Source organism: Haemorhous mexicanus, chromosome 21, assembly GCF_027477595.1.
Source record: "Haemorhous mexicanus isolate bHaeMex1 chromosome 21, bHaeMex1.pri, whole genome shotgun sequence".
In the NCBI taxonomy this organism is placed as follows: domain Eukaryota; kingdom Metazoa; phylum Chordata; class Aves; order Passeriformes; family Fringillidae; genus Haemorhous; species Haemorhous mexicanus.
This window is the reverse complement of record NC_082361.1, coordinates 10,588,226-10,603,371: the sequence shown is the minus strand read 5'-3', so window position 1 is coordinate 10,603,371 and position 15,146 is coordinate 10,588,226. Positions and strand designations below refer to the sequence as shown.

Sequence of the window (15,146 nt, the reverse complement as noted above, 5' to 3'; positions counted from 1 at the left end):
GGAGACGAGGCGGCCGTGGGCCCAGCTCCTCCCCAGCTCCGGAGGGAGCTGATTGGCGTGGGCATGGCTGCCTGCCCCGGGCTCCCTGCATTTGAGCCGCTTCCAGAAGCTGACAAACCAGACTGGTTACAGCCAGGCTCGGCCCCAGCCCTGCCTGGCCCACGGCAGGAGGCAGCTGCCTGCGCGGGTGCCCGCCACGCCTGCACCCTTCTGGCACAGCAGGCAGCGCCCGGCAGCGCCCAGCTCGGTGCCCTCTCCTCTGGACCGTGGCGGGTCAGTACTGCGTTGGTGCTGGGGAGGAGGAAGAGGAGGAGGAGGAAAAGGCTGTTGGATGCTCACGGTGCTGCCCCTCTTGGGGTGGCCTCGGTGAGGCTGATGGGGCTGTGCCCGGCCCTAGAGGCTCCTGACCCACTGGTCTGGGAGGGCGCCCCAAAGCGCAGCGGGGGGATGTTGGGACTCTGTGCGGACACTGCTGCCTTCAAACCCTTCGAGCAGGCCTGCTGAAGGAGTCCCGCACCCAGCCCCGAGGGGACCCGGCGGGCGGGGGCGAGCGGGGTGGCTGCTCTGGCCACCCTGATGGAGCCGGCGGCAGGCGAGGGGGCAGAACCTGGGCCGATGCAGGCAGCCCATGGGGAAGGCTGTGCCAGGCAGTGGGACGAGAGCGAGACCGTGGGGTCGGGGGACCCCGCGGAGCCGCCCCAACACTGTGGAGAGGAGTCTGCTGCTGCCTGGAGATGCTGGGAGCTGCCACCGACGGAGGATGCCAGGGAGCCGCTCCTGCCCGGGCATGAGCAGCCGCCTGCCCACGGTGCCTCCCTGCCTGCGGGGCAGGACCCTCCCGCTACCGACATCGTCCCCGTCCTGACCCGCTGGGAGAGTCCGTGGCCCAGCTCCGAAAGCGTCTCTAGCTCCATCCTGAGCCTCCTCGGCGAGGCAGAGAAGGCATCGAGCGATGGCGCGGCGGTGGCAGCGGGGCCGTGCCCCGTGCTGGCGGGCAGCGAGGACGAGTGCCCCATCTGCACGGAGCCTTACGACGAGCAGCGGCACAAGGCGGCCGTGCTGAACTGCAGCCACGGGCTGTGCCGCTCCTGCCTGCGGGCCATCATGGACACGGCTACCGGCGCCGAGCTCGGCCGCGTGCGCTGCCCCATCTGCCGCCAGAAGACGCCTATGCTGGAGTGGGAGATCTGCAAGCTGCAAGAGGAGCTGCTCCTGCTGCACGCCCAGCCCGGCTCCCCCGGAGCCCTGGCCACCCCTCGGCCCCCTGCCCTGCCGCCCCGGCGTCCGGGCCTGGCCGGCGCCCTCGAGCATCGCTTCCAGGTGCGCTTCCACACCAGCCGCATGTTCGGGTGCCTGCCCTGCGTGCGGTACCCGCCCTGCCTGCTCCGCGCCCTGGCCCGGCTGGAGCGGCGCTGCCGCTGCTGCTACCTCCTGCTGCTGGCGCTGCTGCTGGCGGCAGAGATGCTCAGCCTGCTCCTCATCTTCCTCCCCATCCTCCTCATGGTGATGCTCTTCCTCATCCTTGACAAATAGCGCTGGCTTTGTACGCTCCGGCTGAGCGTGCGTGGGGAAGGAGCCCGGCTCCGGCTCTGCCCGCGGCCGTGGTGCCAGCGGGGAGCAGGCCTGTGACCCTGGTGCCTGGCACACCTGGCACTGCCCGTGAGCCCAGAGCAGATGAGGCAGCGAAGGAGCAGGAGCAGGCAGCAGAGGGAGGCGACCCTGGAGCTGGGCATTACCTGCGCCGTGGCATCGGTGACACATCGCTGCCGCAGCCCGGGGGCGGATGGAGTGGGAGCCCTTTCTGCGCTGGGGCACATCCCTGCCTGGGGGCTGGGCACCAGATAGGCTCTGCTGGCAGAGCAGGGCTGTGCCACGGGCTGTGCCATGGGCTGTGCCACGGGCTGTGGCACCTGAACCCAGGACAAACGGTCTGGGATCCCCCAGCATGAACTGAAAATACAACCTGTGTTTGTACCACAGCCGTGGTACAGCTGAGTTCAGTGCTCAGTCTCAGCATGTTCCCTTGGGGCCCGGCAGTGCCACAAGGAGGGAATGGGCACCGCTGGTGCACCCACCTACAAGGGATGCGTGCTCCGCCATGGCACCTCCCAGCCCCTGGTGAGCCGTGCCAGCCCGTTCTCAGACTGTGCCCTTCGGGGAGATAAGTGAGCAAACATGGCTCACTCAGTGCCATACACGGGTGGAGGAGCCTGTGGTGAGTGGCACTGGGGCTGTGCCCACATGGGACCTGCCATGGAGCAGGAGTGTCCCAGGGCTGAGCAGGATCTGGGCTCTGCCTTTTGCTGCCAGCCTCATGTGGGGCCACACGCCAGCCAGGTGATGTCTGGGTCACAGTGTGGCTGCTCTGCACCTTGCTCCTCCTCAGGGGGACAGGGATGGGCATCTTCCCAGGCTTTCAGCCACCTTTGGGCTGGTGGTGGGTGGAAGGGAGCTGTCAGACCCTCAAAATCCTCCCAGGATTCCATTTCAGGGGTGTTGATACCCACCCCCATAGGCTGGAATGTGCAGCAGTCTGTTTGTCACTGCAGGCCTCCTCTGGGTGTCCTGCCAAGGCTTTGTGCTGACCCCGTGCCAATTCCCCCCTTCCTGTGCTGTCCCCCTTCTCTGTCCCCCTCAACCCAGCCCTGCTGGGGGGCTGGTGACACTGCTGTGCCCTGTCCTCCTGCCTGGCTATGCTGGGCTTGTGCAACCATCCCCATGTCCTGGTTTTGACCTTCTCCCCTGGAAACACCCCAAGGGCACCTCCCCAGGGCTGTGGCTGTGGGAGACAGAGTGCCAACCCCCCCCTTCCCCTTCCCCTTCCCCTTCCCCTTCCCCTTCCCCTTCCCCTTCCCCTTCCCCTTCCCCTTCCCCTTCCCCTTCCCCTTCCTCCTGCCCAGAAGCTGGGGGGTTGAGCAGCCAGCGAGCACTGCTGTGCCCACACAGCCCCACGTAGAACCCCTGTCCTTGTGCCCAGGAGGGCAGAGATTGGGGCTATGGGCTTTGCCAGGACGTTGGTGCCACTCAGCATCAGCGCTGCCATGGGCTGCTCTGGCAAAGTGCTGAGGCACAGGGTAGGAGCGGGGCACCCCAAAACAGGTCAGGTCAGCAGGCAGAAGCAGGTGGGTACCCCCAGTCCTGGCGGCACCAAGGAATATTTATACCAAGTGGAGCAGCTCCATCAGGAGAAGTGCCAGTTCAGCCCTGGCTGGGGCATTTTTGGCTCCGTGGAGCCTGTAGGGAGGGGGAGCTCAGACACCCGGGAGGCCCTGTCACCATCTGGGAGCCTCGTGCCCCTGCCCTACATTGCGTGGGGGTGTTGGGGTGAACCAGGCCAGACCTGTCCCCATGGGACACCCCCAGCATTCCTGCGCCCCCTGAGCCAGCTCTTCAGCTTTCAGCACTCAGTTTTCACCTCTGAGTGCTGAAAGCTGAAGAGCACCTCCATCCCCCCGAGAAGGGGGTCCCTGGGGGCTGGGATGGACCCTGGGGGCCATGTGGAGCCTGGCTGCAGTATCCACTCCCAGAGCTGGGTTATATTTAGCAACCTGAGAATGGTGAGCAGAGTTGGGGGCTGACAGGGCTGACCCAGGGCTGTGCAGGGCTCCTGCTATAGGCACAGCTTCCAGCGCAGCCCCCCAAACCCACGCAACCTTCCCACTTGCAGCCCTGTCCCCTCTCCCAAGCCCCTGACACCCCATCGCACCACCCCAAATGCTTCATCGCATCTACCTGCTGGCACCAGGTGATGGGGTGCCCCCACACCAGTGACTTGGCTGTCCCCATCCCTGCAGGAACCTGCCCATTCTCTCCTGGCTTCTCCCACTGCAGCCCGGCATGTTTCCCACCTGGGTCCTGCTCTGGCCAGAGGCATCCCCGTCCCAGCTGCACCACAACCAGCAGCCCCTTCCCTCCACTCAGCCCCCGCTCTGGGGACATATCCTCCTCCCGTGTCCCTTGGGAGCGTGACCAGAGGGCCAGCAGCCACGGGGCCAGCACGGGCAGGGGACACGGAGCTGGGCAGTGAGCAGGAGCCGGTGCCTGCGGCCAGCCCTCTCTTGGATTTGACCCCAAGGAAGCTCCCGAGCTCAGCAGTCCCTCCGCAGCCGCGGGGCCAGCCCTGCCCTGGGGACGTGTCACAGCCGCCCCCCATCATCCTGTCACCGCAGGATGAGCCCTCGCGAAAGCGGCGCTGGCGCTCGGCGAGGAGCGGCCGTTCGCAGCTGTGCCCGCCCCGGGCACGTTTGAGGCTATGTGTCCCCACGGAGGGCACAACCCTGGGGCTCAGCCACGTCCCTGCAGACGGGAGGTGAGCTCCCCACTGCCCAGCACAGCCTCGCCTCACCTGTTTGCCTCCAGGGGGAGCTACTCCTGCTGTGCCACCTCTGGGGACCGGCCGGGCACTTCACAGCGCTGCCACCGTCCCTGCAGGAGCGGAGCAGCCCCACGCAACGATAGGCTGGGCTGCAGGAGCTGCTTCTCACAGAATCACAGAATGCTCTGGGCTAGAAAGAACCCATCAGGATCATCCAGTCCAACTCCTGGCCGCGCACAGACAACCCAACAATCCCACCCCGTGCCTGAGAACACTGTCCAAATGCTTCTTAACTCTGGCAAACAGAGTTAAGAAGCATTGTCCAAATGCTTCTTTGACTGGCAAGCACCACGCCCCAAACCCATGCCAAAGGCTGAGCCCAAACCAGGCTGAGCCCAAGCCAGCCCGATCCTGGCCTTTCCCACCTAAAATGAGGACATTTGAGAAAAGGATCTCCCACAGGAGCAATTTAACTCCCTGCATCCCCTCTCCTACCATGAGCCAAACTGGACACTGGGAGAGCCCAGAGTTTCATCTCAGCCTGGGACAGATTACAACAATGAGGAGATTTTTGAACCAGCTCACCTGGGAATATCTGGGAACATCTCTGCTCTCATGTGGCCAAACCTTCTCCTGCAGCAATGTCCTGGCCATGCTTAATCAGCTTGTAGGACTTAGAGATCTTTAAAAACTTAGCATGGAGGCACAAAGCTCAGAATGGCCATGGATGTGAAAGACTTTTAATTCACCTCCATCTGTGACACAAGGGCTGGCACCACCCCATGTCCCTGTCCTCTGCAGCAAATCTGGCCCTTCTTCCAGCAAGTGCTTATTCGAGGTTAATAGGGCAGGAGAAATGGGTTCTCGCCCAGTACCTGCTCCTGAAAGGCCCTATTTCTTCCTTAATTGCAACTCAAAATCAAATTAGCAGTTTTAAATTTACTCTGTGCCCAAGAGGTGCCACGAAGTTAGGGGAGAACACGTTGTACCCTTTGTCCTTATGTAATAAAAAGGGTAAATTCCTCCTGAGGGCAAAATTGCTGCCACCTCTGCTCTGGCTGGCCCGCAGCTTTGGTGTCTGTGGGGACAGAGATGCTCAGCCTGGATTTAATATGAGCTTTTGGGGTGTCAGAGTTCTTTACCCCAGATTTAGCATGAGCCATTGGGCTGATGGAGATGCGTATCCTGCATGTGGGGCTGCTCCAACTCCCCCAAGCAGCCTCATGATTTGGCTCAGTGTGGGGCTGCTGTGACCACCAGGAGACCACCACACTGTGCCAAGGCTGCAGGAAGGATGGAGGAATGTGGGTGCAGGGTGGGGATGTTGGTAAGGACAGGGAGACAGGACACAGCTGCAGCATCCTCGGGGATGAGGGCGGCACTGGCTGCATTATTGGTGCTGTAGTTCAGCACCCATAGGCTGGGAGGTGGTTCTGTTCTCCAGGCATAGAAACCCCCCTGGCATGGGAACCAGCACACCAGGAAAAAGGGTCTGCAGCCCCCTTGCATCCCCCTGGATGTGCTGCTGCTTTGGAAGCAGATGCTTCACCTTGGCCCAGAGCTGAGGGTAGAGACAGTTACTTCTCCTGGAGAAGGGAAATTTGGGGGCTGGCACTGGTTGTGGGCACACAGTGCCTGTGGTCCCACACCAGCCTGTGCCCACACCAGCCAGTGTGTACAGCTTGCCCTGGGGAGCTGCCTTGTCCTGGGATCATCATCCCAGCTGCTTCTGCTGCAGATTCCTGGCTCTCCCAGCTGTGGAGCTGCCATCCCAGTGACCCCGAGGTCCATCAGGGCACGCAGTGAGTGCCGTGTGCTGGTGCTGCCAGGAGCGTACCAGCCCCAGGGCAGCTACTGCATGATGTGGGAATGGTGCAGAGAGGAGTCCATGAGTGCAGCTGCCTCACCAGAACAGGGGAACCCAGCACTGCCCTCCCTGCAACAGCAGGTGCCACCAAATGGCACATTCTCCCCCCAGTATCCCACATCACCTGGAGAGAAAGGGGACATCCAGCGGGTGTTTGAGGGCTCTTGCTAGGGCTGGGGACCCCTTGGAAGGTGGGCAGGGTCCCCCAAGGTAGCCAGCCACCTGCAGGGGCTGGGCAGGGAGGGGACACAACTGCATCAGAGCTGAATGCCAGGTTGGAGGGGGAGGTGCCAGCCCAGGGGAAAGCAGTAGCCTGGGTATGGCCCCCAGCCTGTCCCACAGGTGGAGCAGGGCCAGGGCACATCCCGATGTCACCCCCCGCCTGCCCCAGTGATGCGCCCCCAGACTCCAGCTCAGCCTTCGTTCCAATATAATCTTTATTGGGGAGACTGATGGGGTCAGAACAAGGCCGGGTATAAAACATGATCATGGTCACAACCAGCAGCAGGAGGCATTGGCAGAGCAACACAGACACGGTACCGGCGCCGTTCCCTGACGGAGCGAGAACGGTCCTGGGGCTGCGCCAGTGGCATCGCCCACTCCCTCGGGACAGCACAGGGCATGGACTGGCCCCTCTCCCTGGATGGATGCTGGGCTTTGGCCAGTGCCAGGGGCTGCTGTATCCTCCAGGATGTAGGTTCTGGGACCCCTCAGGCTCACCCAGCCCCAGCACCCTGGGACTGGGCAGCATGTGCCCCTGGTGCCGTGGCCATGCTCGGTTGTGGTGCTCAGCCCCATGGGAGCACCCAAAACTATGGCTTTTTCTTTATTTAGTTTTTTTTTTTTTTGGTTTGTTTTTTTTTTGTTTTTTGGCAGCAAACTTACCCCTCCAGGTGCTCTGGAGAAAGCAAGACTGTGCACAGGGGTCTGCTGCCCTGCCAGCCCCTCTGCACAGGGGTCAGGGCAGAGGTGCTGCTCTGGGGAAGGGACTGTGGGCAGGAGCCAGATCTCGGTCCCCCTACCCAGTCAAATCCCCTTGCTGGAGTCAGCAATTTGGGGTACTGGACCCCGTGCCACCCTCCTGAGCCATCCCATAGGGCATCGGTGTGGGTCCCGGGCAGAGGGGCAGAGAATGGGCACAGCTCAATGCCTTTGTGAACACGTAGTGGCCTGGGATGGGGTGGCTAGGGATGGATGGGGAAAAACAAGAATCCTCCAAAACGAGGACAAAGTGGAGCTTTCCTCAAGGGCCTGCGGAGGACATGGGCCTCATGTCTGCTGGCATCTGAGGGGCCGGTGTGGCAGCTTGGTGTGGCTACTGAGACTCGGGCGCATGGCAGCGTGGCCACTGAGATGAAAGCTTTGGCAAATAACTTACAGAGAGGGGTGGAGGGGGCAGCTGGGGACTTGTCCTCACTTCCTGTGCTGGGTGAGTGGCCCAGTGTGGCACCATGCATTTCCAGGGCTCCTTGTGCTGCTGCTGCCGGCCGTGGGGCGATGGGGAGGGCGTCACTCCGGCCAGAGCCCAGCATCTGCTCCTGGGAGAGCTGGGGAGAGAGGAGGGAGAGGCGCACGGGGAAGGAGCATGGTGCAATGCTCGATGCACCACAGGAGCGCCCGCCGCAGGGCCAGGGCAGCAGCCGCAGACCCCGGATGCTCTGGTAGATGTGCTCCCCATGCCAGTGTCCCTCTCCCCGTGCACCGCTGGTGAGTAGGGGGCTGCTGCAGGTCCCAGCACCCCCACTGCCTCCCACGAGTGCCGGCGAGGACACCGGTCCCACATCCTCGGCCGTGGTGAGTATTAGAGCATTCCCTGGTGGTGCCACTGGCAGGGAGGGGACAGAGGACTGGCCATGGCGCTGGCCACGCTGTCCGGCCTGCCATGCCCCCGCTGCGGAGGGGCGGACGGGGCGCAGGGCTCACATGATGGTGCAGGAGGACAGCGGGTTCCGGATGTGGCAGGTGCAGGCGGCCCCGCAGTACTGGCGGAAGGTCTGGTAGCAGCTGCGGTCGGTGTCGCTGCTCCACTGGACGGGGTTGGCAGCCAGGGCCTCGGCCGGCAGTCTGTTCAGGATACTGGTGTTGACGGCCAGCGCTGCCAGCCCGTAGTCAGTGAAGAGGACGGTCTCCCGCTTGCAGGTGGGGCAGGAGATGAACTTGTACTTGGGGCAGGACTCGTAGAGGATCTGCAGGCACTCCTCGCACACCGAGTGAAGGCAGGAGAGGATGCGGGGCCGCTTGTTGGTGAAGTTGTACATGTGGCCGCAGGTGGGGCACTCTAAGGGCTCACAGGGCGTCGAGGGGTGCAGCACATACTGGTTGACGATCACCTCGTCCGACGGCGGCTGCCGGTGGTAGCAGACCTCGGAGCTGCCCTTGCGCTGGCCCTGGTAGCCACGCTCGCGCCGCGGCAGGGGAGGAGTCCGGGGCAGCGGCAGGGGCCCAGGGGTGGCATCCAAGGCGGGGATGTCCCCACACGCCTGGTTGACGATGATCTCGGACTCGGAGGGCCACGCACGCTTGGCCACGAGGGGCGGCTCGCGGCGCGGGGCGGGCGCGTAGCGCGGCTGTGACCCCTGCAGCTCCGAGAACTTCTCCGGGTGGATGATTTTCATCGCCTCCATTTTAATGATGACCTGTTGCCCTTTCAGACACGACATGAGTATCGTTTTCACATTACTGTCCACTGTTCTGGGGTCTCCGAAGGACGCCTGCATGAGGCTAAAACATGCTGGCAGCCTGCTGAGCTTTCAATCTCGCTCTGGCCACGGAGCAGGAGCACAGGGAGCAGCAGCTGGCGCGGGAGAGCATCCTGGGGAGATGGGCCAGTGCCAGCGGACCCTGCGCCCTTCTTCTGCAGCCAGCCCCGAGGGTGCCAGGTGCAAGGCTGGGGCAGGCAGGAGAAGGCAGGGCTCACAGTGGCATCCTGCCTGCCTCGAGATGCTCTTGGGTGGGTGATGAAAGCTCCGGCTCCCCGCAGCCTTGCTGGGATGTTAACGTGACATTGGCAGTCACTCAGCAGCCCTCCTCTTCGCCTTCGCTGCCACTTCCCACAGCAGATCAGCTGCAGTCGGGAATGGTAATTTGCGGATGGTGGCACTGGGCACTGCCCAGGGCAGGTGAGTCCAGGGAGGATCTTGCAGAACTGGAGGCAGCTCTCACTTCGCCCCAGGCCGGCCTCTGTTCCTGTTTACATGCAGTGGGATCCTCGTGGCGCTGAAGAATGTGTTTGCAAATTCCTTTGCTCTGACTTCCTGGCTCTCCCACTTGCAGTCACCGGCAGCTCCCACAGGGCAGGGGCTCAGGGCATATCCCGTGCCAGAGGACAGCTCACCTTGGCTGCGGCCAGGACACCACACACCTTGTCCCCTTGGTCCCTGGTGCCTCTGTCCCCAGCTCAGCTTCGTGCTTGCTGGAAATGAAAAGTGAGAGGGGGTTGGATCCAAGGCTCTTCATGGATCTACCGGGTGCCAGCGCTCCCTCGGGATGTGTGCCCGCCTGCATCCCGGCAATTTGGCAGTCGTTCCCTACGGGTCCTGTCCATCCGCCCGCGTGCTTGGGCTGCGGAAGTGGGAGCAGGCAGGTATTTCCCTCAAGGCATTCCCTCGGTGGCCCCGAGCATGGGGTGCTGGGACCCCCCTCTGCCCTAAGGGTGGGAGGGCAGGTCCCCAGAGCCCCCCTGGGCTGCAGGGCCCCTCCCGAAGGGGTTCCTCCACCGACCTGCCTCTACTCAGGGTTTTCTCTCACGTTTAGCCCCTCCTCTGCTAAGTGGATCTATTTTTACCTCCATCGCTTGCTCCTGATCTGTCCCTGCTATTATCCCTCCCTCCAGCTTCCTCTCCCCCCCTTCCCAGCTCCCTGCCCTTGTCCCGGGGCTGATGGAGAGGACAGGCCACGTTTGCGGGCAGGAGATGGGGGGCAGGCAGCCAGCCCGAGGCTATTTTCTCCCTCAGCAGCCCCTGCGCCAGCCCGGCTCTCCTCCGAGAAGGGCGAAGGCGCTCTCCTCCATCACGCTGCAAATCCTGTTAGAGGGATGCCTGCTCCCGCCGGCCGCTGCCATGCCTGGCGGAGGGTGCCCGAGGGGGCCATCTGGTTGCAGCAGCAGAAGCCTTTGGGGATGAAACGAGGCCGCGGGGTTCAGCCCCGGGTGCCTGAGGGCTGGGAGGGTGGGCTGGATCCCTGCCCAGACCCAGCAGGGATGTCCCGGGGACCATGCCCTGGCAGCACTGGGGTCCCGCAAGCATCCTGCCCTACAGAGGAGGCCTCGCCTCTTTCATTCGCCCTCATGGGCCCACATCCTGCACCCCACATCCTGCACCCCGCTTCCCACAAGCACATATATTCCCCCCCCCATACACTCCGCACACAGCAGCAGCCCCGGAGGCTCTGCCTGCAGCTCTCACACAGACACTCACCCGCAGCGTCCACGAGCACAGCGATACGGGTGGTCAGCAGTGCCACGCACTGTCACCGCGTCCCCACGCTCGTTCTGCCACACCCCTTCACGCACAGCCCTGGCGCAGCACCCCGCACCCCCACCGCCCCTGGGGCAACACAGTCCCCCGCCATCCCCATCACTTCGGGAGTGACATATCCGCCGCCGCACCCCACACCCAATCACTTGGGGGGGTAACACAGCCCCCGCTGCACCCCGCGTTCCCATCGCTTCGGGGGTGACACAGCCCCCCCCAGCACCCTCCCCTCCCCAGCCTCCCACCGTAATCCCCAGCCCCACACGTCCCTGCCTCACGCTCGCAGCTCCGCGGAGCACACGCCTGTGCACACACCAGCGCTCCCGCACACACACACGTGCGCTCCCGCACGCCCGCAGGGTGACTCCCCCGCCCCTGCCCGCCGTTACCTGCGCTGGCCCCGGGCAGGGGTCCCGGTTCAGCCCCCGCTCCGTGCCCGGTGCGGCTCCGCAGGCCCGAGCGGCGGAGGTTATCTGAAAGGCAGGGGGACGCGGGGCTGCCCCGGCCGTGCGCGGCTCCCCGGGGATGCTGGCGGCTCCGAGGCGCGGCTCCACGGGGATGGTCTGGCCGGCCGCCCCCGGCCCCGCCGCCTGCTCCGGCCGCGGCCGCGGCGGCGCGGGGAGGGGACCGGGCGCAGGGGCCGGGGCTGGCGGCTCCGGGTTGCTCCGGATGCTCGGCGGGGACCGGCGGCCGGGGGAGCCGGCAGGTACGGCCGCTGAGGCTCCGGGGAGCTCCTTCGTGCCCTCCCCCGGCTCCCCCCTCCGCCCCCGGCTGCGGACTCCGGCTGGGCGCGGGGCTGATGCAATACCCCCGGCCGGCAGCGCAGGCAGCGGGGGGCTGATGCCAGGCCCCCCTGTGCCCCTCGGTAGGTGCAGGCAGCGGCGGGCAGCAGCGGGCAGGCAGCGGCGGCTCCGTGCCCGCCGTTCCCGGGGCCCGGCGGCGCGGGCGCTGCTGCGCGCTCCCGCCGCCGCCCGCAGTGCCGCCGCAGTGGTGCAGCCGCCTCACATTTCTCTCGCTCAGCAGCGCCGGGGCCCGCCGGCCGCAGCGCCTGACGCCCAGCACACCCCCTGCCCGCCCCGCACCCCCCTCCCCGCACGCCCCCTCCCCGCCCCGCACCCCTTCTTCCGCTCCGCACAGCCCCCTCGCCGCACATTCCTCCTTGCCCTGACCCATTCCCCTGGTCCCACACATCCCGCTTCCCCACCCCACAGCCCCTCTTGCTGTGCACCCTCTCTCCCGCAGCCGCTCGCGAACCCTCCCTGCGGCCCCGCTCCTTCTCCCGCCGCTGGCCGGGCCCCCGCGGGTCGCTCCGAGGGGCCCGCGGTGACTCAGCATCAACGCCGCTGGAAGCGGCTCCGCGGCGCCGGGGCCGCTCCGGGGCCGCGGTTGTGGGGCAGCGTGGGGGAAGGGGGCCCTGTCAGCAATCCCTGCAGCCCCCGAGGCTGGGAAGAGGCCGGACAGCCAGGAATTCCCCCACCACTGCTTTTCCCACTGCCAAATCAGCCGTGCACCCCACACTGTCCCCTGGGATCCATGGCCACTGGCTCTCGGGGGAGCAGAGGGGGTCCCCTGACAGCCCCCCAGTCCCTGCTGAGCTCTGGGGCTCCTGAGCACAGGGGCTCATTGGTCCCTGGGGACACGGTGGGCTCAGTGTGGTGGGTGGGGGGTCCCAGCAATGCTGACAGGTCCCTGCAGAGAGCTGGGCAGCATTGCTCATGGCCATGGGCTTGCTGATGTGACCCCCATAGTGGTACAGGCAGACAGGACCCCACAGGCTGGGGACACCCCACAAGGTGCCCTGAGCAGATGACTCCTGGTCCATGCTTTCTGGCTCCTGCAGATGTGATGAGAGGCATGGATGTCCCCTGGCAGATGTTAGAGGCCAGGCTGCCTTCTCCCCCTGCTGTGGGTGCCTCCAGAACGGGGACCCCACAGGCAAATGGCCGAAGATGAGCAGGCAACCCCACACAAAGCCCTCTAGCTCCCATGACCCGACCCCAGGAGCAGTGACCCAGGATGTGCACACACCAACCCAAACCCAAACCCACTCCACCACTCCACCCAGCCCTGGCTGGAGCAGGATGCTGGTGGCGGCTCACCAGTCTCCTTTGGGTGCTGCTGGGGCTCCCCTGCTCGTGTTGCCCATTGCTATTTTTTAGTTTTTTGTATTCCTCCAGGATTGTGCCTGGGCTTTTATGCCCTCCCTGAAGATTACCCTGCCCAGCCCTGCTTGCTGGCCCTCCAGCCCTGCTGCAGCAAAGATCCAGCCCCTGTAACAAGGGGTCTGCGTGGTCCTGCAGCTGTCGTGTCCCCACAGCCACACTGTCCTCACACCATGGCTGTCCTCTTGCCCCGCCAGCAGTGGGATGGACACAGGAGCTGGAGGTTACATATGTCACAGCTCTGCCAGGCCTTATGCAGCTCAGAGATGATCTTCTCACCCACACTTCACACAATGATGCTAAAAATCTCACCCAGGTGCCTCTCTTCCTGACCTGGAAGAGATGACCAATGCCACCTGGGCAGAAGGATTTCCCAAGGGTACCCCAAGGGCTCAGTTGTACTCCATTCCCAGGCCAGACTGACCCTAGAGTCAGGTTCTCCCTGGGGACCCTGCAGCATCACCTCCACCTGAAAATCCATGCTCCCTTCTTAACAATGGCTGAGTTCTTAATCTTGGAGTTTCCCTCAGCAGATAAGGGATTTTTGAATGCCTCTAGCACCTCTAAGTGCTGTTCTTTGATCTGCTCACCTGCCAAAATAAGTGAGGCTGCTGCCTGGTACATGCTAAACAGGGATTCCCTCAATCTTCCCCGTCCTCCCTGTGTCAGGTGCTCCTGCCTTCCCTGCTAACGTGCCTGGGTGCAGATAGCAAGAGCTGAGATCTTACGCTTGAGCTCACTGAGCAGAGGAAATTGCAGGAAGTGAGCGAGCACGAGCTATTTTCTGTTATTAATTCATATGGCATCCCCGTGCTGACCCAGCTACACCGTGTGTATTATGCTGCTATTCCATGAGTTAAGCAACAGCTCTATTTAAAAATAATCATAAATTACATTAAGCATTTTTTCTGCTGAATTAGAGTGTGTTTGTGCCAAGGTGCTGGGATCTTCCTGTTGCCCCAATGGCTCTGCCTCTGCTTTGCATGCTCAATGCAGAGCTTTCCCTTTCCTCTGCTGAGTTGGTCCAACAAGATCTCTGCTTTCTACCCAAACTGAAAAAATCTCATCCTTCAAACCCCTAACCTTCCATCTCTGTCTGGGCCTGTGTGGCTCAGACTTGAGTGATGATCCTACCAAACCTCAGTCCCATGGCCACCCCTGCCTTTGGGTCTTGTCTCTTACTCCTCCTTTAACACCTAAGTTTGGCATATAAACATACATGTTGTGTTATCTTTTATAAAAACCTATTGCATTGAGTGTTATCATAAATGTACATATTTTGTCTGCATGTGGATATCCTCAGAATGCCTTCTGACCTCTGCTGATGTGATATGGATGCTCTCCTGGGTTTTATAAGCAGCACTGATATATTTTACCATTTCCAGAGACCTTGTCAGCAGGCCAAGCACACCTTTGGGTTCAGAGGTTGCTCCTCACCTCAGTTGTACCTGCTGTCCTTGGGTCCAGCTCTCCTTAAACAGACATGCAGGAGCAGCTTTGCCAGTGGATTCCCTTCATTTGTCCCAGATGAAGAAGGTTTTGCTGTTTGTAGTCAGGAGGTTATTGTTCTAATTCAGCTGGTGTTGGCCTTGTGTGAAAGCACAGCTTCTTTCTGCAAAACTCATTTCTGTCCAATGTCTTGACTGGATCAGTTTGAAACCTTTGCTCTGTAGATGTGCTGGGAGCTGTAACACTGCTGGCCAGGCTTTGCTGAGATGAGTGGCCCAGCCAGAAGATAATTTGGCCCTAAATTTCTTCTTCACCATCAGCCATTACCTGCTCAGCCATCTAGCTGTTTGCTCAGGATTTTACTGCCCTTGAGGATTTCTAGCACCTGTGGGAAGAACCTGTTCTGAGGGGACGACCCCCCTCTTGCTTGGTGCCAGCCTTACGCTGTAATGGCACCTGAGGCTTTTCTTTCCAGCCCACCTGGGCGAGCTGACAGCTCCCTGTATGCCAGACCTTCCTGCCCCACACCCAGGCCCCTGTCCATGCTGTCCATGCTCCTGGTGGCAGCATCTGAGGCTACCTTTCTTTGCTCCCTGCTGCTCTCATCACCAAGTTTGCTTGTCCGGGTCCTACACACATCCACAGCTCTTCCCAAAATCCCATCTGTTTCTCACACCGATCTTGTTTTGCTCTGGTGAATCACTCATCACACAGATAATTCACCCACAAACCCATGAGCTCATCCCCAGCTTTGCAGAGAGCAGCTTTCTCTGCAGGTCTGTGCGGGACAGTGCCAGGGCCTGCCCGGCCACTCGGGGCCATGGGGCCAGCCCAGGAGGGAGGGAGGGAGGGAGGGATGTGGGACCCACAGCCGAGTTTTC

At 62.6% G+C, this 15,146-nt stretch overlaps 2 protein-coding genes across 3 annotated transcripts; one reads left to right on the top strand and one right to left on the bottom strand.

The window, feature by feature from the left end:
* Window positions 1-135: 135 nt before the first annotated feature.
* LOC132337225 (uncharacterized) lies at window positions 136-5,352 on the top strand. Its single transcript, XM_059865585.1, has one exon. It carries the CDS (start codon window positions 577-579, stop codon window positions 1,531-1,533), a length of 957 nt encoding a protein of 318 aa, XP_059721568.1. The 5' UTR covers window positions 136-576; the 3' UTR covers window positions 1,534-5,352.
* A 1,249-nt stretch (window positions 5,353-6,601) lies between these two features.
* RNF208 (ring finger protein 208) lies at window positions 6,602-11,252 on the bottom strand. Of its 2 annotated transcripts, none has more exons than XM_059865586.1 (2): window positions 11,044-11,252; window positions 6,602-9,594 (listed from the first exon to the last, which is right to left on the bottom strand). In XM_059865586.1, exon 2 carries the CDS (start codon window positions 8,897-8,899, stop codon window positions 8,102-8,104), a length of 798 nt encoding a protein of 265 aa, XP_059721569.1. In that variant the 5' UTR covers window positions 8,900-9,594; window positions 11,044-11,252; the 3' UTR covers window positions 6,602-8,101. The 2 variants fall into 2 exon arrangements, with proteins under 2 accessions (XP_059721569.1, XP_059721570.1); XM_059865587.1 differs by lacking the exon at window positions 11,044-11,252 and adding an exon at window positions 10,598-10,662.
* Between the last annotated feature and the right edge of the window lie 3,894 nt (window positions 11,253-15,146).